This window comes from Meles meles, chromosome 9, assembly GCF_922984935.1.
Source record: "Meles meles chromosome 9, mMelMel3.1 paternal haplotype, whole genome shotgun sequence".
NCBI lineage: Eukaryota > Metazoa > Chordata > Mammalia > Carnivora > Mustelidae > Meles > Meles meles.
In genome coordinates, this window is record NC_060074.1 from 58,849,247 (window position 1) to 58,877,208 (window position 27,962).

Genomic DNA, 27,962 nt, shown 5'->3' on the forward strand with positions numbered 1-27,962 from the left:
TATGCTACTTCCTTTGTGGTTTTAAACTCTACATACAAATTCAAAACTGTTTATTTAAAAGCAATGAAACCTTAACATTTTTTAAGTTAATAGGTATTTTTATAGAATAATATAGCATCCATTTTGTCATTCATGCTTTTTTGTTGTTGTCATCAGGGACTGAATTCTAAATTACAATTTTTATCCTAACCAAAGAACCAAGAAACCATACGTTGAACTATTAACCGAAATTTCTTTAATTAAGATGATTTTTTAAAATTTACAGTGTTTTAAGGGTTTTAAATTAGTGATGTTTATAATGACTATTAATAAACTGTTGGAGCCAGTTTTTAGTTCACAGATAACATGCTCAATACCTGGGAATGGCAGTAGGGCAGCTCATATCTATATGTAATTAATTATTAATGGACAGTAAATGTATGTACATATTTGTCAGTAAATATCAGGCTAACTGGTTTTTATGTCAGCAGACTGAGAACTATGAGCAGAGAATACGTGAGCAACAGGAACAGCTGTCTCTTCAACAAACTATTATTGACAAGCTAAAATCACAGTTATTCCTTGTGAATTCCAGTCAAGGTATGTTCATATTAATTTTTTATGTATTTCTTGAACCTCTTGAAAAGTGGAAATCAAGTTTTTCTTTTTTATTTCTCCATTGTTTCTCAGTAATTCTGATGTTTTAATAACTTTGGTGCAGTTACATATTTTTCTTTAAGAAATGGATACTTGCAGGTTATGGGGAAATGAACATTCACATATACTATATTATAGAACTTTAAATTGATGAAACCTCCTAGAAGGTCGATAAATAGGAAAAACTTTCTTAAATATGTGTGCCCTTTTTTTTAAGTTTTTTTTGTTTTTTTTTTTTAAATTTATTTATTTGACAGAGAGAGAGTGCAGGAACACAAGCAGGGGGAGCAGGAGAGGGAGAAGCAGGCTTCCCATGGAGCAGGGAGCCCAACATGGGGCTTGATCTCAGACCCTGGGATCATGACCTGAGCGAAAGGCAGACGCTTAACAACTGAGCTACCCAGGAGCTCTGATTGTGCCTTTTAAATGAAAAATTCAAGTCCTAAAAATATGTCATAGAAAATACTTGTTCAAGAACTCAAAGACATGTATATAAGGATGCTTATAACAATATAATTTCTAATAATGAAAAAGTAGAAATAAAGAAGTGGTCAACAATTAAATTAGTCGCATAACAAACAGCTATGTGGCCATGAAAAAGTGATGATAATAGATGTTAACTTACTAACATAAGGCATATTCACAATATATAGAAGAATGAACAAAGCAGGATAAAAATCTATATATAATTTTATATGTGCAAAAAATTCTTATTTGAATTTATATGTATAGAAAAAGAAAAACTGTGATAAAATATAAACCAAAATGTTAATAGGAATAATTCACAGGTCATAAAAGTTGTGGGCAGCTTTTATTTATTTATTTTTGCCATGTCTGCCCTTTCTAATTTTCCTAGAATAAGTATGGGGTAGTTATGCAAATAATTATCTTAAACAAGGGATACATACCTGGAAATATGGCTTATTAAAAGTTTAATTGCTATTGTTGATACTAAGTGCAAAGAGCTTCTAGTTTTCTAAATTCTACGTATTTTTTAACACCACTTATTTTGGGAGTGGGAGTTCTGTGTATTTAGTAGGAATGAAAAAAATCTAAATGGGAATATTTAAATTGTCAAAGTAATTTTCTAAAGATTTTTGAAGCTCATAGTTTTAAAATCTCTTTAAAATTAGGCTTTCTGGTTTGTTTTTATTTTTCAAGGTGCTACCAAAAGCAGGGGTTCTCTACTTATATCCAAGAGGTTTTTGTCTTGCAGATAACAGTTTTGGCAATGTTCCCCTGCTTGAAGACAGTGAAGCAAGGAAGAATAATTTGACTCTTGAGCAGCCACATGATAAAGTAAAATCAGGAATACCAAGAGAAAAAGAATTAAAGGTAGACTGCACTGCTGGTTTATTCCCTAAAGGAAATAAGAAATGAGAAATCAGGTTCCACAGACTTCCTGAATTATTCAGTCAGTATTCTGTCAAATTTGGGTGGGCAGAAACAGGGGAGAAGGTGGATAAGATCTTTCCAATCCTAACGTTACTTCTGCAAAGAGCAACATTCAGATGCCGATACATAACACATCTTGTTTTATTTTCCTGAAGTAGATCCACAATTGGAATTTAAACAGAAATTCTGTTTATATACAAACAAATGACTTACATGTTTCTAAATAGAAGCAGTATTTCCAAGTAAAATAAAGGCTTAGGTTTGTTTCATGTTTCCTGGTATTCTCTTTTCTGTATCACAGGCATTTAACAAATAAAACATTTAACTAAAGGTAGATAGGAAGGCATAGATTATTCTGGATTAGAAAACAACACTCTGGTTTTTTTCTTCAATTGCTTATGCTTAGTTTTTTAAAAAAATCCACCTAACCAGTTTAAGCAAAAAGAAACAGTATAAAAGGAACATTCTATATCTTCAAGGAGATATATAGAAGGATGTCCAAGCGTCATTGAAACAATATAAAAAGAAACATTCTGTACCTGCAAGGAGACATATAGAAGATGTTCAAGCTACATTACTTAGAAACAACTTAAACATCCATCAGTAGCAGAATGATAACACCTTTACGTGAAGCACTTTAGAAAAATTAAAATTAACTAAATATATATTAGTATGCCTAGATTTCAGAAACAGTGTTGAATAAAAAGTAGAAATTATAAAATGATAAAATGGGAATAATTTATGTAAATTTTTTGAAATACAAAATGACATTATTTATAAAACATAAGTATGTAGTAGGAGTGTAAAAACATGGACAGGAAAGTTACACCACTTTTTTAGAAAAATGATCACCTCTACAATTGGAGAAAGAAGAGTGTGATTCTGGAAGGGAATAAAGAGAGCTTCAGTTTTATCTACAACTTTTTTTTTTTTTTGAGAAAAGAGCTGATGTAAAATATTAACACTTGTTAAATCAACGTGGTGGATATACAGATGCATTTTCTCCCTCTTTTTATGAATCATTGAAATGTTATGTTTAAAAAGGAATTTTTTTAACGAGTTAGGTTTTAGTAGCATGAAACCGCTTTTGAATAAAATAAGTTCTCCCAGTAAATGAGGATTCTTAACATCCACAAGACCAAATAAGTCAAGAATGCTCTGTTTATTTCTTTTCTTCTAGGTAAGGTAGAAGATTTTAGCTTTGTGTGCCAAGATTATTCAGTTACCAAGCCCATAACTAAGACTGTCTTAACTTGTTTTCATTTAACATCAAATATGAGAAATCCAATCTAGATACATTTCTGTGTATAAAAATTTTAGAATGGGAAGTTCTCTAAAGTATCTCCCATTTCATTTTTTTTAAATCATTCTTGTTTTTTTATTTGGATCATTCATCTCTCCTCCTCCCCTTTGCAGTTTCCATTTATCTGAAAATGCTGATAAACACAAGAAACCTGGCACTGGAATATGTTTAGGTTTATTTTGCAAAAATTAGATTCAGAAACAGTGATTCTGACTTCTGAAATGCAGTCTTATGATTGGGTCTATTATAGTATATTACAAAATAATTGAACGACTGTAAAATGGCGACTTACAAATTTAGTGCTTAAGTAAACTGTCATTCTACTTTCCTGTTTCAGGGACTTCTAAATATTATTTACCATTTACCATTAATCTTTATTCAAAATTCCTGTATTCCGGTTGTAACATTTCTTTGAATATTATTATCTAGCATCTCTAGTTCAAAATATAGAGAAGGTATTTTTGAAAAGATTAGTCTTGGTTAGAACAAATGGGATGGTGTAAAAGGCTCTTAGATATGTTAATAATTCCATTTATTTTCTATTTGTTTAATTTGCCATTGTTTATGAAAGCTTTGGTGTTTATTTTTCAGTCAGTAAGCATTGACTTCAACAGAATTATTTTTTAAAATACATTTGTTTTATTTTTATAAGGTATCTTTTGTTTGTAAAATATATGTCTAGATACCTGGGTTAACGTTAAATTTAAGTAACAGAAATTATGTCAGACATGGCTTATTTCTAAAGAAATAATGTTGCATCAATTGTAACTTTAATTTGTAGACAGACGATGGAGGGAAAAAATAAAGTTCCAAGTAAGAAATAAATCTAAATTCAGTGAGTTCTCATAATGATCTTTACTAGTGGAAGAAACATTTACCTGACAGCCACATGTTTAATACTTTGAATAACTTGTCAACTCAGTCTTCTTATACTGTAACCATTTAATAAGAACAAAAATTAACTGTCTTGTATTTCAGCTTTCTTATCTTTATATATCCAGAGCCAAACAGCTCATGAACACTAAATATATAACAAATTAAAAAGAAGAGTAAATATATTCTAAAAGAATGAATAAATTGGATTTATTGAATATTTGAGAGTTGGCTGTATATTGTAGAGTTAGGCTTCATTTAGAAAAATACTGCCTAATTAGGTAATTGAAATTAAAATCTTTAAAACTGGCATATATATTGATCTATACATACTGAGTTATAATTAAATTTACTTTTAGTTAATACAAGGGAAATCCGTTCCTAAAGAACTTCAATTTTGGATATATCAGCATTTTTCCAAAATGAAGAAATATATTGGTTATCAGTTGCAATTTTATAAAAGTATTCATCTCCATATAAAGACTGCAAGACTGGGGCGCCTGGGTGGCTCAGTGGGTTAAGCCGCTGCCTTCGGCTCAGGTCATGATCTCGGGGTCTTGGGATCAAGTCCCGCAACGGGCTCTCTGCTCAGCAGGGAGCCTGCTTCCCTCTCTCTCTCTTTGCCTGCCTCTCTATCTACTTGTGATCTCTCTCTGTCAAATAAATAAATAAAATCTTTAAAAAGACTGCAAGACTGGGACGCCTGGGTGGCTCAGTTGATAAAGTGGCTGCCTTTGGCTCAGGTCATGATCCCAGCGTCCTGGGATTGAGTCCCACATCAGGCTCCTTGCTTGGCAGGGAGCCTGCTTCTCCCTCTACCACTGCCTCCCATTCTGCCTGCCTCTGCTCTCTCTCTGATAATTAAACAGAATATTTAAAAAAAAAAAAAAAACAACTGCAAGGCATGATGCAGAAATGGCTAAGATAAAGGTACAGTTCATTTTTTTTCTATTTTCAGTATATTTTTATAGTGTTAGTCTTCTTAAAAACTGAATGATTTCCAGAAATCACATTCCCAATCAGTTGGCCTAGCCTCTGTAATGAATTACTAAGTTAATAGATATGCTTTGAACCAATAACACAAAGCTACTAATCACCCACAGTCATTTCCTTCAGTTTTGTGAGTGGTTTGAGGATTTGTTTTCTTTAGAGTATATATTTTGTTCAGGATTTGGTTAGGATATTTGACAGGGGAAAGACCCTTTTACATTATGGTGAATACCAACTTTGAGTGCCTTGGCAAATGAGACAATGGAAGAAAGAGGTATATTGAGGAGAAAGAAGCTCTTTTAGAAAATTTTATTTGGGAAACATGAAATTTATAGTTTAACCTCTGTTCATGGTGTTCCTACACAGAGCATGCAAGGGTCCTTTGACCTCTCAAAGGACATAAAGAAGTCAAGGGGTGCCTGGGTGGCTCAGTCAGTTAAGCGTCCGGCTCTCGATTTTGGCTCAGGTCACGATCTCGGGGTCGTGAGATCAAGCCCTGCATAGGGCTCCATCCTCAGTGGGGAGTCTGCTTGAAATCATCTCTCCACCCCGCCAGTGCCCCAGCCATGCATGCACACATGTGTGCTCTCTCTAAAACTAAATCTTAAAAAAAAAAAAAAAAAAAGTTAAGACAGCAGAGCCTGTATAATTGAATGACCCTTAGTACTCTGTTTATATGTTCAGAGCATTAGGAGAAAAGTACTCCATTTAATGAAAACCTGAGTTTCACTTATTTTTCTTTTATTGGCGGGGTTAGGGGAGGGGAGCAGAGGGTGAGAAAGAACCCCAAGCAGTGCAGAGCCTGACACTGGGCTCAATCCTACATCCTGAGATCACAACCCTAGCCAGCATCAGGAGTTGAACACTTAACCAACTGAGCCACCTGGGTTCCCCTGAGTTGCACTTCTTGTACACCACCATAGTTTGCACAGTCTTTCTTGATGAGACATTATTTTGGCGAAGGGGTCATTGCATCATCCATCATACAATAAAGTAGCCCAAATTTTACCCCCAAACTTACCAGCTTAAAACAACAAATATTTATTATCTCAACGGCCTGTGGGTCAGAAATTTGAGAGTCGCTTAGCTAGATGGTTCTGGTTCAAGATCTCATGTGATTAAAGTCAGGACATGGGCAAGGGGTTCAGTCATCTAAAGGGTTGGTGTCGTTGAAGGACCCACTTCCAAGATGGCTCACTGACATGACTGTTGCCAGGAGACTTCTCCCAATGGATCTTTCCTCACAACCTGGCCAGTAACTTCTTCATAGTAAAAAAGTAAGAGATCCAAGAGTGCAAGAAGGAAATCTCAGTGCTTTATATGACTTGGTCTCTAATATAATCACATACCTTTGCTTCCACTTTATTCTGCTCAGTAGAAATAAGTTAAGAGATGCTCCAGAGGCAAGGAAATAAGCTCCTCTTGAAAGGAAGAGTACTAGAGATTTTGTAGATGTATTTTAAAAGTATCATGGGATTGTAGATTGTGGTATACAGAAGAGGGTACCAAAGATCACGGGTGTGGGGTGTAATATTTAATTGATATGATAAATACTAGTGAAAAAAAGTAGAGGACCTTGGCAGAATTTAGTAGTAAATTCAACTTCCTTTGAATTTACTGTTCACTGTTAATCTCAGAAGAAAAAAAAAAAAAATACCATAGCTTCTCCTCTTAAGAACAATTTCAAAAATTCTAAACATGAATGTAGACTTCCCAGAGAATAGCTGAGCAGTGTTTTAAAGAACCAAGAAACTGTTGCCTGTTGTTACTCTTTTCTTGTAGCCAGTTTTAAAAATTGAAAATATGGGGGCACCTGGGTGGCTCAGTGGGTTAAAGCCTCTGCCTTCAGCTCAGGTCATGATCCCAGGGTCCTGGATTGAGCCCTGCATTGGACTCTGCTCTGCAGGGAGCCTGCTTTCCCCCTCTCTCTGCCTACCTCTCTGCCTGCTTGTGATCTCTGTCTGTCAAATAAATAAGTAAAATCTTCTAAAAAATTTTTGAAAATATGTAGGAAATCAAATAACACAAAAATATACATACTTACTCTTCACAAATTACTGTCTTATTTGTAGAACACCATTGTCAAACATAGTAACATGTCATGAGAGCAATTATTTAAATAACAAATTGTCTGTCTTAATGTAAATATAAATTGGTATTGTTTAATTTACTTTTTTAAAAGCCAAAAAAAGTGATAATGGGTCACTTTTAAGATCTTGGAAATAAGAAATTTCTATAATTCTGCTTTGGGAAAGCACTTCAGTTGCCAAACTAAATACTATTCTAGCTGCCCAGGATTTAACAAAAATTGTTTGCTCTCATCTTTTGATCCTACTTTTTGTTTTTGTGGAAGTTACACAAAAGTCTGGATAGAGTATTTGGGTGCAAGAAAATATATAGAGAGCAATAATATAGAATGCATAGAAGAATTTGGTCATATTGGTAAATTCTCTTCACTCAGTCATTAACTGGACTGCATGTGTACCTGACATTGCAAGCCATGTCTGGAAGAACAAAGATACTGTCCCTGCCATCTGGCTTAAAGTCTTGATTCAGTTAAAAAAAAAAAAAAAACAAAACTGGGGCGCCTGGGTGGCTCAGTGGGTTAAAGCCTCTGCCTTCGGCTCAGATCCTGATCTCTGCTCAGTGGGGAGCCTGCTTCCTCCTCTCTCTTTCTGCCTATCTCTCCGCCTACTGTGATCTCTGTCTGTCAAATAAATAAATAAAATCTTTAAAAAAAAAAAAAAAAGCTCGTTCTGTTTAAAAGAACAAAACAAAAAAACTGACATTACTGATTAATGTAAAGTCATTTCAGAGTTGAGGATCCAGGTTACAAAGTATGGTGTGAGTTTATTTGAACTTCTAACTAATTATTTAAATAGAGCTCATGTGTTTGTCCAAAGAGCTGATTTTTGCTTTATTTTTGCTTTTCTGCATATATATCTAGTTTATTCTTTATACATGTCTTTTTTCATCTGACTTACATGCTTGAAGCAAAAGTATAAAAATACAGAGAATGCAGTTGTTACTGAAAGATGCTGGTTAGACAGTTGGCACATTTCTAATGTTACCTGTCATTATGATTAGGTCAGCGGATATGGTAGCTTTGAGGAGCACAAAGATTTTGTGGGTCTAGAAGAGTGAAACAGTGATGGAGCTGTGGAGCTGCCATCAGTGCTAACAGTAAGGAAATCACATGCACTGTACCTGGCAATTCTAGTATATACAGAGGCTTTGTCATGTTTGAAGAAAGCTGATGTCTAAAAATTCACTTGTCAGTCACTTAGGGGAGAAGTATTTGAACAACTCCTATTTGCCTAGTCTTGCTAGTCACGGACAGCAATGCCAAAAAAAGAGGAAGACAAGATCCACCTCCTTTAAGGAACTATATAACCTAGTTGGCAAAACAAGGATTTGGAGATGCTAAACAATAGCAAACATTATAAGACATTGCAAAGTCTTAATTATATGATAAAATGAAACATTATAGTTTTATGGTACAGATAAAACATGTAGGACCTTAATTTAAAAATAAAAATTCCTGGTGAGCTGAAGGTAGGCTTCAGGGACTCAACATTTAGTTCAAGTAGAGAAAAGAAAACATAATTGTTAAATGCGTATATTTTGGTAATCTATGGAGATATGTAGATTTTCTGCAAGATTTTAATGGAAAAAATTTCTAGGCAAGCATCAAAATTATTACAGGCCACTTTGGAGAACATAACGTAAACTGAAAGCTGGGGTGCTGGGCTGATTCAGTCATTAGAGCATGTGACCCTTGATTTTGGGGTCATGAGTTCAAGCCCCATTTGGGTGCCAAATTACATACATAGATGCATACATATGTACATATTTACATAAATTAAGTTAGCTAAAACTGGAGGTTTTGAAAGAGCATTTCATTTACTATAACCTTTTTAAAATGACTACAGAAGACAGAATGCTCCCTACCATTTTGTTACTTTATTCTATAGATGGTATTTCAGTGAGAGGCATTGCTGTGTTCCTCTAGTTGTATGTATGACAGTTTAAGCAGGCAGGTTATGAACTTTAACTCTGCATTACTCTCTGGACTTCTGTAACTTATAAAATCCTAGCTTCACAAGTCTACAACTTGGACAGTATCCCCATCCTTGAACTGTTCATTTGTCATATACACCGGATTTCAGATGCAGTACCCACTTAGGATCTCTCTGAGTTTAGGCCACCTATAGTTTCTCACTTTTCTATTGCAAGTCTCTTAAACTATATTTGTCAAGTTGCCATATATTGTCCAAGTACCTGGTTTTATATGCATTATAAAAGCTTTATAGTAGACTATTGTGATTATGAATACCTAGATAGATGTTAATGTCAATACATACAGCAATTTTTGTGAAAATGTAGCTGATAAAGCCTCCCATCTATAATTTTATAATGCTCTAACAATAAAACCATAATATGAAACCAGTTAGGTTTTGTAAGAAGAGCTCTTAAAATGGAACTTACAGCCTTTCCCCCCTTCCTTTAGCAGGTTAATATCTGCAGTCATTAATAATTTGGTTGGGTTGTTTGATTTCTTTTTTTTAGCTAAAAGGTATATAGAAACATTTTCAGATTTCTCTTCTTCATGTAGATATTGTTCTGTTGAAATACCTTATTTTGGGGCATAAGCATCTGACTCTTGATCTCAGCTCAGGTTTTGATCCCAGGGTCATGAGTTCACCCCCTGTGTTGGGCCCCACACTACGTGTGAAGCCTACTTAAAAACAACGCCTAGGGGCGCCTGGGTGGCTCAGTGGGTTAAAGCCTCTGCCTTTCGCTCAGGTCATGATCCCAGGGTCCTGGGATCGAGCCCCGCGTCGGGCTCTCTGCTTGGCAGGGAGCCTGCTTCCTCCTCTCTCTCTCTCTCTGCCTGCCTCTCTCCCTACTTGTGATCTCTATCTGTCAAATAAATAAAATCTTTAAAAAAAAACAAAAAAAAAACGCCTATTTTACCTTACATATATTTGTTGCTCAGGCATACACTGCTGTATTTAGAAATTTCTATTTTAGTCCATTAAAAACTGCAAGACCAGTCTGTATCATGTACTGAACTGATTTAAAATAAATCTACATGTTTATTTAAAAAATAGATTGTCATGTTTTTCATCATTTGAATAAAAGTTAGAAATCATACCATTAGTCAAGATATGTAGTAACTATCAAATGATTTCTGTGGCAAAGTCAAATTTGGTTTACATCACCTAAACAGAGTACCTTTTCTAAGAGAGGAACTTGAAATAAATTCATTTATGAATTTATTACTCAACTTGGTTAAAAAAAAGAGTTACTGTATTCTTTTGATGATCAATTCTCTCTTTTCATCATCTTTTATTAGATAGAAGTAGTGATTATACCATCTACACAATGGCACATGGCAGCCTAAGGTGGGGCTGGCTTATGTAGGATCAGAGAAAACGTGTGTGAGCACCCTACCCTGCCTTCTCGGTGAGAGCTAATGTCCTATTCCCCCTAGTTTTGTTACTAGAGACTGGATTGAATGTACCTTCTTTTAATATGTAACACTTCTGTATTACTTCTCTTTCAAGACTCGTCTTTGCAGACCCTCTGGTAGAATAATAATTAGAAGGAAGAAAAATTATCTTCAGCCAGTTCATTCATTAAAGTTCAGAGGTTTTTCTCAAGTATCATAATAAATATATCAGAGACTTAAACAAAAAAAAATGTTGATATCCAAAGCATTTTAATATTTACTTTGAAATTTCTGTGGCAGAAATTTTTGTTTCCAAATCTGAATTTTTTTAAAGATTTATTCATTTATTATTTTAGAGAGAGTGCACAACAGGGAGGGGCAGGGGAGAGGGCAAGAGAGAATCTCAAGCAGACTCCCCCTGAACGTGGAGCTCGATCCCATAACCCTGAGATCATGACCCAAGCCAAAATCAAGAGTTGGATGCTTAATTGACTGAGCCACCCAGGTACCCCTCCAGATCTGAATTGTTAATCCAGCCTAGCCCTTTCCTGTTCTGGGCCTCTGTTTTTTAATTCAATACGTCATTTTAGGATTTTTGTTTTTATAATAATGGAAGTAATTTTTGAGGAAAGGAAAAAGATGAGAAATGGCATATCACTTTTTAAATTTTCTTCCCGGGCTTCTAAGCAAATTTGATTATTTCTAGTGATGGCTTTTCTCTTCTTACTTCCCCCTTTTAGCCTCCCAAAACAATCCAGTTTTCTCTTATAATGTATCATCCTAAAAATCTCAAAATTTGTTTTGAAGACATTTGTTTTTCAGCGTTATGAAGTGCCTCCACATTTGATCTGTTATGATCTGTTGTGTTGTTTTTTGGTTGAATTATATGGAGTCTAGTTTCATACAGATATGTAATTGGGAAAGGGAAGAATATTTTAATAACCTTTTTAGAAATTGCAACTATTCTCTTTTGATACCATACCAAAATTCAGTAAGTAGTAGTCTCTTAATTGTTAATTGCAGTATAAAAGCTGAAACCAGTGAAATTTTCTGCTGCTTTAAAAGCCAGTGGTCTGTTTGTACTTTAGATCTTTAACCTATGTGATTTTGTAGCATCATGAATTGGTTATTTGGAGAATATTGGTTCACTGAGCTATGCAGATCTTACAAATATTGACTATGATATAATGCTTAAAAATCATATTTAACATCATACTGATCTCATCATAAAAGTCTTAAGGATTGGGCCGTTGTCAAGCTTACTGTAACAGGTATACATTCCCCAAGCTTTTAATTTTCACTTGAAAACTTAAACTTTTTTCATGGACAACAAATCTTGTCAGTTGTTATTTTGAAAGTGAAAGGCTAACTTCATTTGCTTTTGAGAATGTCTGAATAACCATGGCTTACATGTCAGTCATTCTTTCAAGTGAAAATGGCATTCCATTAAAAAAGTGACTAGATCAGCTTGCAACTCAAACAGTTGAACCAGTGCTTTTCCCCAAGACAACCTTTGTACTTTGGTATGAAACAGAATTTGTGTGTATTTCCTGTTTTGTCTCATACAGATTTAAAAGCTAATAACTTGGGATCAAAATTTAGTAAAATTAATATTTTTTACTGTTGAATCAAAAAGATAGCTTAGGACCCCCCACCCCCACCCCGGGATCCTTTTTTTACTGAATGTGTGGCATTGAAGAGTACAGTGACTTCAGTTTAGTTCTATGGCCTCGATCATACTCAGGTGCCTGCAGTTTCACTCAACTGTTGTTTGTGCGTCGTCAGTATAAATGCTGCCAACAAAGTAAAAAAGGCAAATAACATCTAATAGTGTTGTAATAAGATTGACTCCATGGATTTCAGGGTCAGAGAGTTGATCTTCCCCTACTTACTAGCTAATAAGTTAACCAGTTACTGCTTCAGGGGTGCTCTAAGAAACGAGACTCCTGAATCAGAGAAAAAGATCTTTATTATACACAGCACAGCAAGCAAGAGCATTATTATTTGCTTTGGTCCCTCCTGGCGATGGGGAGGGGTAATGCAGTGAGACCAAGATGGATGCCTGCATATGCACTGAGTGGCATTAAAGGTGAGAAACCCTGAGCTTGGGAGATTTATCATTTTATAGCAAGCAGTCAGCAGCCTGTTCCTTGTCCAAGGGAGACATTATCTTTCAGGTTTACCTCCTGCAAACACAATCCCAAGAACTATCCCACGTAAATAACAGTCAGAGCCTTGTATTCTTGGCATATGCGGCAAAAATGTGCAGGGACACTCAGGGCCCATGTAGATTTCTCTCCCAAAAGTAGATTCCCGGAAAGGATCTCAGGACCCGAGGGATACTAAGCCGTATTTTGGGAACCAGTTTTTACCAGATTATAATTTTCTGTTAGAAAATACGGATTTTTCTCAGTAAGTTACTTTTCCTTCTATTGAAATAATGTCATGCTGTAAGAATACTTTAACATCTCCTGAGAAATCCTTATTTATGCAAAGAAGTCGTATTGCTTGTTCCTCGGTCCTTTTCACGTTTATTAAATAATTGTTCTACATCTTTATCCTTTATGTTGTTATTGTTACATAAATTAACCCATTTATTATGGGCTAGCACTGTTTCAAATGGTGGAGCTCCTACTGGTCTTTGAACTATTTCAGTCTGCAGACTTTACGGTGATGGCAGAAGTGGTATTGTAGGTCCAGGCACCACCATTTTCCCACAGGAACCACAATGCCAGATCCCCAAAGGTTATCTTTTCACATTGGTTTTGCCGTAGAAGGAGCTAGCACACTTGGCATACTGGTTTTTTTCAATCTTCACCATTTTCCCAAGGTGGGACACCAGAACAGGTCCTGTATTTACCAGTGATTCCAGCCCCCTAGGTGTGTTTAGCCATGTCGCCACAAACTAGATCTGAGCCTAGAGAGCTATATCCTTAGACTTGAAATCATAGTACCTATATATTGCTTCTGGTTATTTCTCTATACCTATTAAGTCTAGAACAAACTGAATTCTTATTCTAATCTGTTAAAGATAGTGTGGTGCCTGATACATTTCCTGGGATATCCACAGAGCTCCAGACCTATAAAATGCTACATACTGTGTATTCTTTCTGACAGTTTTTTTTTTTTTTTAATATTTTATTTATTTATTTGACAGAGAGAGGTCACAAGTAGGCAGAGAGGCAGGCAGAGAGAGAGGGAGAAACAGGCTCCCCACGGAGCAGAGAGCCCGATGCGGGGCTCGATCCCAGGACCCTGAGGTCATGACCTGAGCTGAAGGCAGAGGCTTAAACCACTGAGCAACCCAGGCGCCCCCTTTCTGACAGTTTTTAAAGGCATAAGAATATTATGGGATCTGAAATCAACAGTAAGACAACCACTTAGCTTCATTTAACCACAGAATCTCCAACTAGCATTTTTCCCAATATTGTATTTTAACAAGCTCTTAATGGATTTGTAGTCTCCTTAAAGATATTTCTAGAATTTGGTGGGGGAGAGGCATGGAAGGCTCACCTAATTTTTCATTTGTACCTAATATGTTATACTTAGGCAGTCTTGCCGTGTTACGAAACCTAAGTTTTTTCCTGAAAGATTTTTTTTTCTATCCAAGATGGAGATCTTTTGTTTTCTCTCTCCCATTTTTTTTACCAGCAGTGGTGTTTTGATTTTTGTATTGCAACTTAATATTCATCTTAGTAATTCCGTATCAGATGGGTTTACGCCCATTTTTCTACCCCAATTGTCTTTATTATTTAACATTAGGAACAGTATGTCTCACTCTACATTGCATCCACATAATGTTGCAGGGGCTCACTCACTTGTCCATATTCCCTCAATGTGTCATCTGGAATTTACTTCTGTTGGATGGCCAGTAACTCTTGCTTTCTCCTGCTTGCTGCAGCTGATGAAACAGTCTCTTCTCCTCTTAGTTTTTTCTTACCCTAAGATCTTCTGATGCTAAGGAGAACATCCTTATATTTAAAAAGGAAAATGAAGGTTAGAAGTATGAACCATATTTGAGGAATAGGTAATTAGGTTATGTTTTAAAACTTGGTCTACAGTAAGACAACACAGCAAGTGAAAAGGTATGTGATCAAAAGAGATGTGTGATTATAAAGAGAGAAGGGAGGCCTGCAAATATAGACTGTAGAAAATGAAAACTCAGTAGATTTGATGTGACAATGAATGGTAAGAAAAGTATATAATGAGAGAAGAACAGTGTACCCATGTCTAAACCTTAGAGAATGCCCACATGTATGGCCTTGGTAGGGGGCAATGCAAATATCAAAGCTTAAGAAGAAACCTAAATATGTTACACTGGTCAGCCCAAAAAAAAATGTTTCAAGGAGGAGGATATGGTCAGTAGTGTGAATACTGTCAAATCAGCAGTGAACAGAATGACAGCTTTAGGAAAAGCCAAAGGATTGGTGATTAAGACTGGAAAGTTATGTTGAAAGCTCAGAAAAATGAAGGAATTTTTTTAAAAAGCAAAAAAAAAAAAAAAAACCTGAGTTTGGGAGTTGGCGCTTCTGTATGAAGAATGAGTACCTAACCAGCTCTCTACAAATAGTATTAACTGTGGCAACATACACAGGAACAACTCCCAGAGGACCTGGACACTGAACTTTGCATATTTTAGAAAGGAGTCAAATGTGGAGCAAGTAGTCACTCAGAGTAAATTCTTGATTTTCTATAGTTCTGTCCTGAGAGTGGGCATAGCTGCAGTGGCTGAAATTGCAATAGGAAGCCCACCATCATTCTGGCTGGAAGAAACAGGAAGGAGAATGAGCTCAGAATAAGCATGGTCACCAGAGAGAGTGAAGGAGCCCCAGAGGAGAGAGCCAGAGAAGAAAGGATTCAGGCCAAGTCTCTGGCTCTCCCCTGAGGTCATGGATGTGCAGGGGCAAAATAGGAAGCAGTTTGCAGCTAAGGGTTATAGGAAAGAACTGATAATCTGAATTGTCCTTCATCGGGTTAATTGCCTGCAAAAACATTACCACCCTTGTCACCATGTAGCATAATGTCGCCACAACATATTCACAATGTTCAGAGTACAGCCCAAAGTTATTCAATACATAGTCAGTTCTGACCCAATTTCAACGGAACACATCAACCCTAAGTGGATCTACATAGTGAAATTGTTAGACAAGGGTTTTAAATCAGCTATGATTTAAAACTGTAACTATGCCCAGTCCTCTATTAGGATATTGTTGGGGGGGAGGGGGTAGGAAGATAATTGAGGTTTTGAGAAGATGGAATTAATGATAAGATACTCTCCATTATCATGGTTAACTTCTAATAATAAGTTTGAGAAATAAACAATGAAATTTCGGTTAAGGAACATAAGGAACTATTACCAGATTATTTCTGACAGCAAGTGAACTGGTTTGGCAGAATTTAAGTAAATCTATCTAGATTATTTTCAAATGTAAATTTCTGGGGCGCCTGGGTGGCTCAGTGGATTAAGCCACTGCCTTCGGCTCAGGTCATGATCTCAGGGTCCTGGGATCGAGCCCCGCATTGGGCTCTCTGCTCCACAGGGAGCCTGCTTCCTCCTCTCTCTCTGCCTGCCTCTCTGCCTACTTGTGATCTCTCCCTCTGTCAAATAAATAAATAAAATCTTAAAAAAAAAAAAATGTAAATTTCTATTTGGACATTCTTGAGCACAGAAAAGGCCATACCAAAGGTTTTTCCCCAGGCAAAATTTAAACATCAAAACTTGGCTTATCACTGCTTCTCAGTGAGAAATGTATTTGTTGTATGACAGGTTTTAGAATCTTAAAATTAGTTTGTGCTGGTGTGATGTGTAAATGTTACCATTCTGTATCCACCTCACCGTGCTAACTACTACTGAGCTGCCATGTCAGCCAAGTCCTATACTTGAGAAGTGAAGAGCCTAGACTGATGAAGCTGGGGTTCCAGTTGCAGCTACTCCATCTACTGGACTGTAGGCAAATTATTGGACCTCTTCAGAGCCTTATTTACTATGGCAAACTTTAAAATCAAAGTATCTAATTCACAAGATTATGTGGGTTGTTATATAATTAATAAATGCAAGTTGCTTCAATAACAGCTATTTTCATAAAGATATTTTCAGTTCAACATGGTAATGGTATAACATAAAATTTGTGGTTAATATTCAAAAAGGATCTTTCCAAGTCAGTTCATTTTAAATCTAGTGTTTGGAGAAGGGGTGGGACTAACTTTTATAAATTGGTCATTTAAGGTATTCTATTTCTATTTTGCATTCTCACAATTTGATATTTCTTCTTAAAATAAATTCAGAAAGATGTGCAAAGGAACCTAATGCGCAGTTAAGTTTCAAAAGACAGACTGTAGAAAAGTATTAATCTCTCTTAGATTCAAATTAATTTAATAGAATTGAAATTACAGTCATTGTGACAGTACTGGTAAAGGATTTTAACTTTTTTTTAAAAGAATGTTTTATTGTAGCATTGATAGTGATTTTTTGGGATTTACATTAAACCAGAATCCTGTGAAGAACTTGGAAGTAACTGGGGTATTTAATTTTATCCTTATATTGTTTATTTTCTTGCTGCTTCCTTCAGAACTCTGGAATGGGTCCCATTTTGCCTTGAAATTGTTCCTGCACTGGCAGTGGGTTTGCCTGGCACACTGTGTCATGCCAAACAGACAAGACTTGTAGGATTTGTGTTTCTCTTGCTTTGCTAGATTTTCAGTAATATTAATGAGGGTGAGAGAACTATGGATTTCACACAGCCACGAATTCTTGTAAATACAATTTTCTTATATTTTTTTATTTGCCTTCTGTCCTCAAACTTTTTTTTACTGTGCCTTTATATTCGTATCAGATCTCTTTTTTTGTAATTTTTTGGTCATTCTTTCCATCTTAATCTCTTCCTTGTCTCAGTCCTTTTCTCACGTTCTCCCTGTTTTAGCCATATTCAGTGCTTGACTTTACCATAACATCTTTGTCTCAATGTATCTAAAACTGTTTAAAAATACTCAACCTCAGTTTCTCCTTTAACATTTCATTCTTAGTTTCAGTAATCTAAGTGATAAGTGAATTCTTGTTTTCAGATTGGTTTTTCTACTGCTCATTTGTTTCTCCTTTTTTTTTTTAAGATTTTATTTATTTATTTGACAGAGAGATCACAAGTAGGCAGAGAGGCAGGCAGAGAGGAGGAAGCAGGCTCCCTGCTGAGCAGAGAGCCCGATGTGGGGCTCAATCCCAGGACCCTGAGATCATGACCTGAGCTGAAGGCAGAGGCTTAACCCAGGCGCCCCTCTCCTTTTTCTTTTTTCTTTTTTTCTTTCTTTTTATTTTATTTCTGGGAAGAAGAGGGTGGAGGACATGCATGAGCAGGAGGGAGGGGCAGAGAGAGGGAGAGGCAAACACCCTGCTGAGCAGGGAGGCTGAATTCGATTGAGGCTTGATGCCAGGATGCTGGGATCATGACTTGAGCGGAAGGCAGAGCTCTCACTGGCTGAGCCACCCAGGCTCCCTATTTCTCATTTTTCTGTAGAAGACTTATCAAGCTAGTATTTATAACTATTCCACAGTTTATATTTTCTTTATTAATCCATCCTATCTCATCCTGGTTTATTTCTTGAATTACATTGTTCTAAGTAAGAGCATAGCTTTCTTTTCTGTCTTAAAAGCATAATTTTAGGGGCGCCTGGGTGGCTCAGTGGATTAAGCCGCTGCCTTCGGCTCAGGTCATGATCTCAGGGTCCTGGGATCGAGCCCCGCGTTGGGCTCTCTGCTCCGCGGGGAGCCTGCTTCCTCCTCTCTCTCTGCCTGCCTATCTGCCTACTTGTGATCTCTCTGTCAAATAAATAAACAAATAAATCTTTAAAAAAAAAAAAAGCATAATTTTAGGGGCGCCCGAGTGGCTTAATCGGTTAAGCATCTGCCTTCGGCTCAGGTTATAATCCGGGGGTCCTGGGATGGAGTCCTGAATGGGACTCCCTGCTGAGTGGCGAGTTGGCTTCTCCCTCTCTCTTTGCCCCTCCCCCACACTCTTGCTCTCTCACGCTCTCTCACATAAATAAAATCTTTAAAAATAAGTAAATAAAATCATAATTTTACCAAGCTTCATTCAGAAACAAAATCAAGTATTGGCTACACTGAGTTGCCTCAGCCATCTAAAAATACTCCTTTTGCATCAACTAAATTTTAGAGGGACTCTGGTATGAACACTGAAATAGAATGATAGTCATTGTTGTAGTTCAAAATGTGTCATTGCAGACTTACCAGTTTATTTAATGTTAGCCTTTTAAAGTTTAAATTCCATATAGGGGAGATACATTGTATTAATGAATGTAGTATTATCTTTAAAAGTTTCATAACAAAGTTTAATTTCCTAACCTCAGTTGCTTAAAATTTTTAAGAAAAAACATAATTTTGAACTTAAGTTTTATTGCATTTTCCCCTGCTTTATGGAGGTATAATTATCAAATATAAAATGTATGTATTTTCAGCTTACAATATGGTATACTTTTTTTAAAATTTATGATTTATTTGAGAGAGAGAGAAGGGCTGGGAGAGGCAGAGAGAAAGAGAATTTCAAGCACACGTCCTGGTGGGACTCAGTCTCATGACCCTGAGATCATGACCTCAGCCAAAATCAAGAGTCATACAATGATACATATAGTGGGGTAGTATTAACTACAATCACCATGCTATACATGACTTCATGCATCTTCAGAACTTATTCATCCTGCATAACTGAAACTTTGTACTCTTTGACCAACATCCCTCTACCATTTCCCCCACCACCACTACCACCCCAAACCCTAGCAACTACCATTCTACTCTTCTGCTCTTTAATTCTATGATTTTGGCTTCTTTACAGTCCACATACAAGTGAGATCATTCAATATTTGTCTTTCTGTGCCTTCTTCATTAGGATGATGTCCTCCAAATCCATGTTGTCTCAAATGACATGATTTCCTTTTTTTTTTTTTAAGGTTGATATATTCATTGTGTGTGTGTGTAATTTAGGGATACTGACTCTCCGCATAGTTGAAAATATAATCATATAATCATACAATTTTTGACTTCCCAAAAACATAACTACTAGTAGCCTACTGTTGACCAGAAGCCTTACTGACATAGTAAGTCTTAGTAGTAAGTTAAGTAAGTTAGTAAGTCTTACTAACATAGTCGACTAACACATATTTTATATGTTATATGTATTACATATACGTATTATATGTTATATGTATTACATACTGTATTCTTTGAGTAAAATTAGCTATAGAAAATGAAATATTAAGAAAATCATAAGGAAAATACATTTATAGTAGTATACTGTATATACTGAAGGAAATCTGCATAGAGTGGACCTGCACAGTTCAAACCAATGTTGTTCAAGGATCAACTGTACAATATTCCATAGTGTATGTGTGTGTGTAATATATATGTATACACACACTACATTTTCTATATGCATTCATCTGATTATGGACACTTAGGTTGAATCCATATTTTGGTAATTTTAAGTTTTCTTTATTTTTCAAATTGGTTTATAAAAGGCTTTCACTTTTAGTGCTAAATATTAAAAAAAGGCAAGCATTGGGGGAAACCTACATTTCTTTCTTTTAAGATGTTGATATCTAACAGATTCTGGACTCCCAACACACACACACACACACACACACACACACACACACACACACACAGTTTTCCATTATCTTTGCATGAAGAATAAATCTGGTTTGGGACTAACAAAAATATTAGCCACTTTTTCTTTTCCCTCCTTAAATATCATTGCATATTCAACTGGCCCTGGAACATACATTTTTTTATATGATACCCATCTATGAGAAACTTAAATTGATTTACACTAAAACAAAATTCTCCCAATTCACATAAGAGGCAATTTAAGGAATCATTTCACAACATCTTTCAACTGTTTTAAATGGGTTTATCTTAATGATTTAGTTGAATGACTTATCCAGCGCCATAGTGGAAGTGTAAATGAAAAGTACGACGTGTAAAGCTCTTATTTCAGTATTCATTCCACAAGTTCGGCATTTCCAAACTAGTACTTGGAACAGTTTATAATGTTAAGTATTTTAAGTTTTAGTACCTCAAAATAAACTCATTTGTTGAATGATTTAACGTTTAAAGTCTCCTAAAATATAATGTTCAAAGTTCCCTTGCTTTCTTATTTGAAGTTGCAGTAGCTTCAGCTTCCTGCAGTGCAGGGTCTGCTTGGATAATAGCTGAGAATAGAAAGAAAAATACAAGTTATCTCTTTTAATGTTTAGTTACTGTCTGGGATGCTCCACGAACTGCATGGTCTTTATTAAGTAAAGTAATTTAGCATTGCAAAGCAAGTCTTGAGTTTCTGGGGATAATGTTGGAGTTGCCATTGACAACACTAATTCTACATCTTTTGAAAAATAAATGACTGTTTTCAGAAAGTTGTGTCAAATAGCTACAGTGGAAAATAGCACTGATGCATTATACCCCTTCTAGATAAACCCTGCTTCCCAATGTCAGAAGTGCTCGCCATTTTTGTCATTTGTTGAACTAACATGTTAAAAGATCCCTTTTGAAATTTTTTGGGGGCATGCTGGAGACCAGAAATTTTCAGACTATATCAAAAGATTTATTTGGTATAAATGATAGAAGATGCAGTGTATTGCTTAGTACAATTGTAATGTTTTTCTTCAATAATAATAATAATAGTATGCAGGGGCTGTGTTCCTAATCCCAGCAAAGTTGAAGACCTTAAATTTATGTACTTCATGGAAATTTCTCAGTAAGAGAGTCCTCCCTTTACCCCCTACCGTTATACCTCAGGAATCTTTTCCAGATAAATTCACCCACACCAGTTATCAAATTTAAATGTCAGAGGGCCATCTGGGTGGCTCATCCTGTTGAGTGGCTGCCTTCAGCTCAAGTCATGACCCAGGGTCCTGGGATTGAGCCCTGTAAGGGGCTCCCTGCTCAGCGGGGAGTCTGCTTCTCCCACTCCTTGCTGCTCCCCTCCAGCTCCTACCCCCTTGTGCATGCACCCACACTTTCTCTCTCTCAAATAAATACATACATAAGATCTTTTTTTAAAAATCTAAATGTCAGAGTAGTAGGTTGACACAGGTTATTTGCCAAACCATAAAAGTCTATCGTTCTTTTCCTTCCTCTTCCTTCACCTTCATCTCCTCATCTCCAATCCCACCCCCTTTGTTTTTAAGATTCCTTTAACATCAGAAGCAATCATTCCAGGTACTGATCCCCAAATCAGTACTTTGGAAAATGGAATAGTCTTTATGACTTTCTGTAAATATCTTCACTTAAAGGTTAAAATTACAGGGCGCCTGGGTGGCTCAGTGGGTTAAAGCCTCTGCCTTCGGCTCAGGTCATGATCTCAGGGTTCTGGGATCGAGCCCCGCATCGGGCTCTCTGCTCTGCGGGGAGCCTGCTTCCTCCTCTCTCTCTGCCTGATTCTCTGCCTGGTTGTGATTTCTCTCTGTCAAATAAATTAAAAAAAAAAAAAAAGTTAAAATTACAGAGCACAGCTTGAATACCGCAGGTTTGAGCTGAGTGGGTCTGCTTCTATGTGGATTCTTTTTTAATAAATACAATACTGTAAATGTATTTTCTCTTCCTCCTGATTTTTGTAATAACATTTTCTCTAGCTTTATTATAAGAATACAGTATATAACATACAAAATATGTGTTAATAGAGTGTTTCTGTTATGTGTAAGGCTTCTATTCAATAGTAGGCTATTGGTAATTAAGTTTTTGGGAAGTCAAAAATTACACATGGACAGGCGACTGGGTGGCTCAGAGGGTTAAGCCTCTGCCTTCGGCTCAGGTCATGATCTCAGGACCTAGGATCAGCCTCCCTTGCATTGGGCTCTCTGCTCGGCAGGGAGCCTCCTTCCCCCTCTCTGCCTACTGCTCTGCCTACTTGTGAGATCTCTCTCTCTCTCTCTCTGTCAAATGAAAAATAAAATCTTTTTAAAAATTACACATTGATTTTATATATGGGGGTTGACACCTCTAACTCCACATAGTTCAAAGGTCAACTGTACTTCTTTTTGGTTCTTTCTGGCTCCTAATAAAATAATTGTGTTTCAAAAAAAAAAAAAATTGTGTTTCATACTGAGAATTTCTAATAGATTTTTAAAGGAGACTAATCATTTCATTTAATCATATTTTATTTTGATTTAACATTAAATTGTCAGGTGTTTCTGTCCTCTAAATGTTACCTTTTCTCTAATTTTGGTGATACCGATTTAATATAATTATATATAATTTAATTTATATATAAATATAATTTAATATATTATAATTTAATGTATTAAATTTAATATATATAATATGACTTAATATATAGTATATAGATAATTTAATATGATATAATTTATTTAATGTATAATATATAATTTATTGTATGATATAATTATATATAAATAATATATGTCTTATAATATATGTCTATATTATGTTATTATATATAATTATGTAATATAATTTTTATATATCTTTTAATATATTTAATATATCTATATAATATAATTTAATATATTTAATTTTTTTAAGTATATTCTATACCCAGTATGGAGCTTGAACTCATGACTCCCAGGATCAAGAGTCACATGCTCTGCTGTGTGAGTCAGTCAGGCACCCCTTAATAAAGTATATATATACATATATAATATAGTTTACTTTCATACTTGTGTCATCCTGAATGGTTGGCTGTCTTAAAATGTTGCCTTTTTTCCTGGTCCACACTAAAATCCATTGAGTGTTTAACTACATAACAGTAATGAAAAACCTTGTATACTGCTTTTAAAAACAAACTGACTGTGAAAATGTCTTCTAATGTGACTGCTTTGCAAGCTCAGTAAAGTGCTTTTAATCCAGAAGAAGACATGGCCTAAATGTTTTCCAGACAGAAAGCGTGCAGCAGCAAATGGTATTTATTTTACCTTAGTGTGACAACATAAAGTATATAAAATCACAAATTGTTTGGGTTGCCGAGATTTTATTTTACTAATTAAAAATACTGTATTTTAGAAATGTTAAGCAAATACTCTTAAGAAAAAACTGGAAGAGTAAAGCAATAAACTGAAATAAATTGGAGAAGATATTAATTTTTTTTAAAAATTGGAATCAAGGATTTTTCTTAACAAATGAAACTCCTAAGAAACTGAAAGAACTTAAAGCAAAATTAAAAGGGTTATACTCAGATGATAAGAAGCGGTGAGGTAAAATCATCAATTTTAGTAATGGCTACAATGACCTTAAATCTTAAAAAGTTGCTAAATACAAATGTCCATGGTTTTAGTTTGAACTTAAATAAGACCTATAAAGTTTTGGTAGAATTATAATTTATAAAGACATCTTCAAATCTTTGAATTTGTCAGTTTGTGTCTTTAGAAGATACACAAAGCTTTCTAGGATTGATTAACGATTTTTTTAAAAAATCCAAACCATGCAGTGGATTTATTACATGTTCTTTAATGTTGACTTTTAAGTGTCAGAATAAATGTAATACCAGAATAAGCCACAGGGTGGGAGTGAAAGGCAAGAACTTAGCTTCAGAAAGTAGCTTAAATACATCATTGTGCTGTCTTTAAAATGCTTGTTAAATGCTAAGATGCTGTAGCTTGGTTTTCTTTCTTCCTCTAAATAGAGCTACATGCCTCAGCAAAGAATCTGTAACAAAATACAAAGACATTGATTTAAACATACAGGCCAATAATGGGAAAGAAGTAATTGCACATACATACAGGTTTTTTCCCTAGTTGCTGGTCATGCCAGGTGCTTGATAATCAAAGTAACAATTTCAGTCAGTACTTGAATTTGAAAGTTCTTGAATTGTCAGTACTGGAAATAGTAATTACAGAAGTTACCAGAAATACTTCTTGTCTCCATCCTATTTTTCTACCTTAATTTTCCTTTTTCCTGATTGTTCTCATTTAAAGAAAAAATACATATATATATCTGTAAGCTACCTAAATATACTTTTCCATGAGGAAGATGAATTTTCCATTGTATTTTCTGTTAACCCATTCTCATTTGAGTTTAGAAGCTATTAAAGTGGTGATTATTTTGTATCTTTAAGGTAAGAAGACAAGAGGTTTCTTCTCCTAGAAAAGAAACTTCACCAAGGAGTCTTGGCATTCCTTTATTCCATGAAAGGTAGTTCTATATCTTTTTCTGCCAACTCTAAATATCATGAATTTTTAAATATACTTTTATTTACATATTTTTAATCTTTGAAGTTGTAACAAAATAACAGCCCTTTAGAACTAGAAGAGACCAACCCAAGGCTCCTCCAGGTTAAAATGACATATGTAAGTCATACAGTGAATAGCAGAGATGGATTTAAAAACTAAATTAAAGCTCTAATATTTAATAAACAAAGTATTATGGCCACATTATTTTATATGGACAGATTTTAATGTAAAATGAGGAACACTTAATTTTCTTCTATTTAAAATGCTTACTGAGAACAAAAATCAATACATTGAAATTTCTAACTGAGAATGAGACAACCAGCAAAAGTGTGATTTATGAACAAGTAGATATGCTAGTCTGTGCTACATTTATGTATCAGAACTTTTTTTTTTTTTTTTTGGTATTACAACTTTTAATTTGTTGCTTACTTTGTGCCTTTCTTCCTGGTTCTCCAAACATTAAAGTAATTCTTTGGGACATTTTCTAGGATTTTAAAATAATTTGTTTTAACTTTAACCTTTCAGTAATTAATTTGTGGTTACAAAATGGTGCTATTTAAGTTTAATAATGATTAAAAAATATTTGAAGATAAAGCTTTATATTTTAAAATAATTTATTTTTAGGGCTTATATAGAGAAGACTTTCCAGGATCTAAAAGAAGAATTTCATAGATTATGCATGCTAGCAAAAGCACAAAAAGACCACTTAAGCAAACTTAATGTACCAGCCACTGCAACTGGTAAGGTTTGACTTAACACACAGTAATATTAATTCGATTGATTTAAATTTATTTCTTTTTGATTGTGAAAATATTTCTAAATGCTTATTAAGTGCTAAGGATCTGCAGTTTGCACCTCCCACCACTTATAATGGGTAAGTGCTGTCTAAGTTCTGTACTGTGTTACATTATGTAATGATTGGCTTTTTTTCTTTATTGTGTGTGGGACTATATAGAATGAATTGAGTGATGTAATTACTAATCATCTGAATGAGAAGTCCCACCTTGGAAGAAGTACAAAACAAATATAGAAAGTCTTTCTCAAGGTTTTCAGTTGCTATTTGGAGGTTTAATTAAACATTAATTCATAGGTTAGTAAGCAACCGTGAATTATAAACATCAGGTTTGTTTTTAACTTCTGCTTGAAAGTTGATTGAACACTATGGATTTTTATAATTTGGTTTCAGAAATAAACATTTCACATTTCATGAGGCCAGTTCTGTTGGAGATATGAAGTACAAATTTAGTATAAAATATAACTTAAAAGGAACATCTGTCTTACACATGTGTTACTGTGTGTGTTTTAAAACCTTTACCTAAAACCCCAGCCTGGTGTTTGCTTCAGTCGTTCATATGAATAGCAAAATGTCAGGGATTGAATCTGGCTACCAAGCACTTCTGTAAACAAAAGGAAGGTAAACTGATCATTTAAAATGATAAATTCTCCTTTACCTTTGTGATTTGAGATACTCTGCGTACAATTCCCAGGAGATGTGATTTACAGTTTTCACTCTGAAAGATGTTGCAGCAGTGCTGTTACCCCTTTAATTAAAGATCACTTTCCATTTCTAACAGCTCTTATATCTGGGCTATTTAGAAATCATTTTATAGTATAAATTTACTTTTTGCATACTACTACCACTTTATTTTCAGAAAAGGTACACAATGTGGAGAAGCAAAACAGTCTGTGTAGACCAACATGATTTATTTCTTCCCCTTTCCCTTCTACCTCCCCTAAAAGAACTCTAATTCTTTCACCTGAATCTTTGTCATTTTCATGAGAAATTTATCTTTTGTGTAGACTCAAGGCAAGAAGAATTATTTTTATTTAAAATGTACTAGCTATAGAGATGCAGTACATAGAATTCATAAACATTATTTTTTTAACATCAGCATCTTTTCAAAACATTGTAATGGTGATATATTCATTGTTACACAGAGAACCTACCCCATTATCAATGGCTTAATACTTTGACCATTTTTAAATTGCACAGGTCTAAATCTGAGTATGTATCTGTCAACTAGGACACTGAGTGTTTAACTTCAATTTCTTCCCCACTAAAACTGCTTCCTAATGTTATTTTTATGTTTTATATTAAACGTGTCACAAATAATAAATACAGCATTATTCTTGAAATATTCTAGATCTGTGTCCCACAGACTTCAGGAAGTTTTGCTGGGTCCAAACAAAAAGCAAAATATTAAGTAGTATTCTGGTAGTAGTAGGTCAAAAAGGGAAAGAAAGAAATATCTTGGGAAAAGATGACTATTCAGACTTTATAAGAATGAACATTACATTGAGTAAAAATTTAAAGAAACCACTTCAAATGTGATTTGCATAATACAGCTGGAAATCAACATTATTGTCCCCATGTTATTTTTTGTGAAAATTTGACTTTCACTTCTAGATAAATAAACATATAATTCATGAAAATTGCTGTTAGTAGAATTGTACAGTTCCTTTTCCATTTTTCTTCTCATTCACTTACAGCAATAATCTTGTGAGGGGATAAAGATAAATGTATGTTTAAGCAAATGTGGCTTCATAAAAAGTATTATTTAGTCCATAAGGAGGGTCCTATTTCAGGAGAGATCATGAGAGTAGAATATAGGATTGCAGGTTACAAACAACCATCAGATCTTTTTCTTTTGTCAGTATGTAAGGTAATTAAACCAAGAAGTAGTCTAAATGGACAGCCTGTACTTAAAATTTGGAAATCTAAAAATGTTTCTCATTTTGGTTTTTTATTCCTTGTGAAAATAAGTGTTCTTGAAATAAACAAAATAGAAAAGCAGTTTGCTCCCCCTGATCATGTTTCTCAGTGTCAGGATGACAAGTACTTTTCTGTACCTCGTTTAATATATATATATATTTTTTTAGTAACTCATTGCTTAAACAGATTAGTTAAGAAAATTTCTTTAATGCGGCTGAAGTATGCCTGCTAGCTATAGAAAAAGAAAATACCTGTTTTATTTGAGCTGTTTTGAGTTTTCCAGGTTTTATTCACAAGGGGGATAGGTCAGCTACTGGAAAAGAAATTCAGAACACATTTCTATCATTTTGGAGGCTCTTCTATACATACAGAAAGCAACATGTTGGATTTAGCTTAGTGGTTCAGACCAC

General features: G+C 34.9%; 1 protein-coding gene across 6 annotated transcripts in view; it reads left to right on the forward strand.

Moving 5' to 3' along the window:
* TANK (TRAF family member associated NFKB activator) overlaps window positions 1-27,962 on the forward strand; it is a 94,651-nt gene that overhangs the window by 59,129 nt on the left and 7,560 nt on the right. For 4 of the 6 annotated variants that reach the window (XM_046018860.1, XM_046018859.1, XM_046018857.1 and 1 more), the window contains 4 exons: window positions 468-579; window positions 1,853-1,971; window positions 24,725-24,801; window positions 25,464-25,579. In XM_046018860.1, the coding sequence (XP_045874816.1) occupies window positions 468-579; window positions 1,853-1,971; window positions 24,725-24,801; window positions 25,464-25,579 (424 nt within the window). The remainder of the gene's footprint in view (window positions 1-467; window positions 580-1,852; window positions 1,972-24,724; window positions 24,802-25,463; window positions 25,580-27,962) is intronic. The other 2 variants (XM_046018858.1, XM_046018862.1) reach the window with 1 other exon arrangement.